Source organism: Micromesistius poutassou (genome assembly GCF_964030765.1).
Source record: "Micromesistius poutassou genome assembly, contig: SCAFFOLD_1667, whole genome shotgun sequence".
Lineage (NCBI taxonomy): Eukaryota > Metazoa > Chordata > Actinopteri > Gadiformes > Gadidae > Micromesistius > Micromesistius poutassou.
In genome coordinates, this window is record NW_028178962.1 from 7,501 (window position 1) to 10,924 (window position 3,424).

At 49.9% G+C, this 3,424-nt stretch overlaps 1 protein-coding gene across 1 annotated transcript in view; it reads left to right on the forward strand.

Moving 5' to 3' along the window:
• polr1f (RNA polymerase I subunit F) overlaps positions 1–3,336 on the forward strand; it is a 4,910-nt gene extending 1,574 nt beyond the window's left edge. Inside the window, exons 3-4 of the mRNA XM_084490038.1 lie at positions 405–613; positions 2,218–3,336. Coding sequence (XP_084346164.1) covers positions 405–613; positions 2,218–2,830 — 822 coding nt within the window. The 3' untranslated portion in view covers positions 2,831–3,336. The remainder of the gene's footprint in view (positions 1–404; positions 614–2,217) is intronic.
• Positions 3,337–3,424: the final 88 nt, after the last annotated feature.

Genomic DNA, 3,424 nt, shown 5'->3' on the forward strand with positions numbered 1-3,424 from the left:
TAACGTTCTAGATCATGGTAGCAGTCTATTGCTACCAGCGTCATGACGTTAAGCCTTCTGGGCCACTGTCGCTTCCCGAACCACTCCGCCTGGACTAGAGAATTAATGTTACACTTTCCCAGGTGAACGCGTAGTCTAATGGCTCACATTGAGACTCAGGTGAAAACTGCCAGGATAAAAAGTAGATGCTCTGCCTCATCTGTAGATACTTCTCACAACGGGTCATAAATAACATATAAGTCCATGTTTGCAAGTCATAAAAAGGGATTTATTTTTTGACTTTCATCGTTGTACATTTGATCAACCAAGATTATCCATGAGTATATCTACAATGATTATTCTATCCCCTCGTTATTGTGTTTTAAAATGTCTCTGTCTGTTGTTTGTATGTCTATTCTGCACAGGGCGTAGTCAACAAACTCGGGGCAAGCCATGTTGGTTGCCTGGTGCACGGCTGCTTCAACGCCAGCATCCCCAAACCCAACCTGATCTCCGTGGACACCTGGCGAGAGGTGGGGCCGCGGATCGGAGCCGCGCTGGAGTTTGAGGTGAACCAGATAGACGCCGACCAGGTGGGCGTGCTGCTGATCCGAGGACGGCTGGAGCGGACCAAGTGAGTGGGGGGGAGATGGGCAGGTTGTCTCTTTGTTGTACCACATCTCCCCCGATGTCTTTGTATACAACTAATACGTCATCGGTTGCTATTATAGTTTTGGCTGCTACAACAGATCCAAGTTAATTGACCGTGGAATTGCGCCTTTGTTGTCGGTGTCATTTGAACCATGTCATTGAAACCACACTGCCAGCTCATTATATAGTTGCACGCTATTCGCATGGTCAGCAAAGTTCAGAAGAAAACAGTCAATTGTGAAGACTGCGGCTCAACAGCTTGTATATAACAATATAATGCGCATTTATATAAGAAGATCCCCCTCCCTGTAATAAATGGTCTGTTTAAAAATACAGTATTAAGATGTTGAACTCAGGTAGGGCCATCTCTATACATAAAGTAAATGTGTGTGAGTGCAGGTTCTTTAAAGTAATGTTTTTGCCCGTGACCACATTGCATTTGGTTCCATGGGTTGATGTCCAAGTGTCAGTCTGTCTGTAGGCCTACAGCTATTTAACTTGTTTACTGGTGATGGCAGTTAAAGGTGCCATGACATCACCACCAGGTGTGGTGTGATTAGCTGTTACACGCCGTTTTGGAAATCTGCCCCTTATGACATCATAAGGGACAGAAAGTGGGCGTGTCCACATAGACGTGTGCTGGACAGATCAGTCCACCAGCCTACCCCAGTGTGACCGCACTGGGGTAGGCTGGGGTAGACACACCCCCCACAGCAAGCGTCGCTCATCTAGCCGTCACACATCGAGGTGGACACGCACACCTGTGTGTGTCCAAAACGGCCTCTAACGGCTCATCACACCACACCTGGTGGCACGTCACGGGACCTCTTTAAAGACCTAGACCTGCTCTAATCTAGAGTTTCAAAGAACAGTTGGAATTGTGAGCGCTGCTGAGCAGCAGGTCTGCGTTACCGTGGGGACAAACTAGGGATGCACCGAAATGAAAATTCTTGGCCGAAACCGAAAACCGAAAATGAGGAAACCAAGGCCGAAAACCGAAAACCGAAACAAATTATTATGCCAATTATTAGTAGCCCTACCATTGCATTTATAGCTATGACTGTGTACTAACCTCACTAAAATCAAGGCATCGCAATTCAAAGAATAAATCAATTACAATTATTAAAAGTATAAAAATATTTATTTAGCACTGAAAGAACAACAACACCGTTTTCCGTTTTGCACTTTGCGGACGGTCCCTAAGCTCGCGGCTGATAGCCGACAGCTCATAGAAGCTCATAGTCTCATAGCGAGCCGTCGCTAAAGACGGCTCGTTTGGATGAAAACAATGTTGTAGCTGGTTCTCTAGATTACTACATTTAGTCTTTTTCAGATATATGGAAACATGCCCACACCGCAGACATGTTGGAGCAGAGGCGCTTCTCCAGACAAGCGTGTGCTGGCCGCGGTTTTGTTTGCGTCATCACAATTTCCTGTTTCGGCCGTGTTGTTTCGGTGATAAAAGTGTTTCGGCCGAAAGCCGAAAATGCGCCTTTGGGCCATTTTCACACATTTTCACACTGAGCTCACTGGACCTCAGTGTGGGAGCGGGCTGCTGACGTGTGTCGTGTGGTCGCCCCCCCCCAGGGTGCAGGAGATGCTGGCCATGGCCGAGTGCATGGAGAGCACCATCAGCGACCACCGGACGTCACCGCCGGCAACGCCCCCGCCGGCCCCGGAGGGCCCCGCCGAGACGCCCACCAAGAAGAAGAAGAAGAAGAAGGAGAAGAAGAAGCAGCGAGACGAGCAGACGGAGGGCGGGGTCCGGCAGGAGCCAGACGACGAGGAGGACGGAGGAGGAGGAGGAGGAGGAGAGTTCAGCAGCGCGGTGAAGCAGGAGAGGGAGGAGGAGGAGGAGCAGTGGACGACCACCACCCCCCCGCCGCCAGGGGGCAGCCACCACTCGGCCGGAGCCACGGAGTGCCCCCCCGCGTCCGACAAGAAGAAGAAGAAGAAGAAGAAGAAGGACAAGGCTCCGAAAGACGAGGGGGAGGAGCAGGCGGTGACGGCGCCCGAGCTGCACGGCAGCGACTCCAGTGGTTACCTTAGCGACAAGCCCAGCAGGAAGAGGAGGCTGCAGGAGGAGACGGCCGGCGGGCCGACGCCCACAGAGGACCCCCAGACGCCCCGGTCCAAGAAGAAGAGGAAGTCGGACGCCTCGCAGTACGCTGCAAATGTTCTTGGAAAAGATGATCTATAAACGGAGGCGGGATGCCGGCTGTACCGACGATGAATTGGGTCATTTTTTACGTGCGACCGTGTCTCGTATCAATAGACTGGACACATTGGACAGGCCGTGTCCCACATGTCCCACCGTATATGGAGACGAGGCCTGGTCTGCGAGATAGAATCACACCAGAACGTGTAGTTCTCCTAAATCTCCTTTAGGGGGCGCAAGTTTACACTCAAGACTCCAGCTTGAGTTCCTGTGATCACATTTCTAGGTGGCAGCGGGCGGGATGTGTTTCTGAAAGTCAAAGAGGTTTGTTTAAGAAAGGCAATAATTCCTCCTCTCCTTAACGCCTGTCGAGGGTGCACCAAGTACCCCCCAATGTGTGGCCTGCCCCCCCCCCCCCCCCCTACTCAATAGTGTTACCTTGGTATGAGATGAAAAGGACATTGTGGGATTTCTTATATTCATAATAAATCGTTTGCTGACAAAGTCAAAGTCGGGAAAAAAAAAAAATTACAATTTTTGTATGTGAAGAAAACGGCACAAAGATGGTAATAAAGAGTTTTATTTTGAATCTTTGAATATCTGTAATATTCTGATGGCTCCTTTGATGGGAAACTT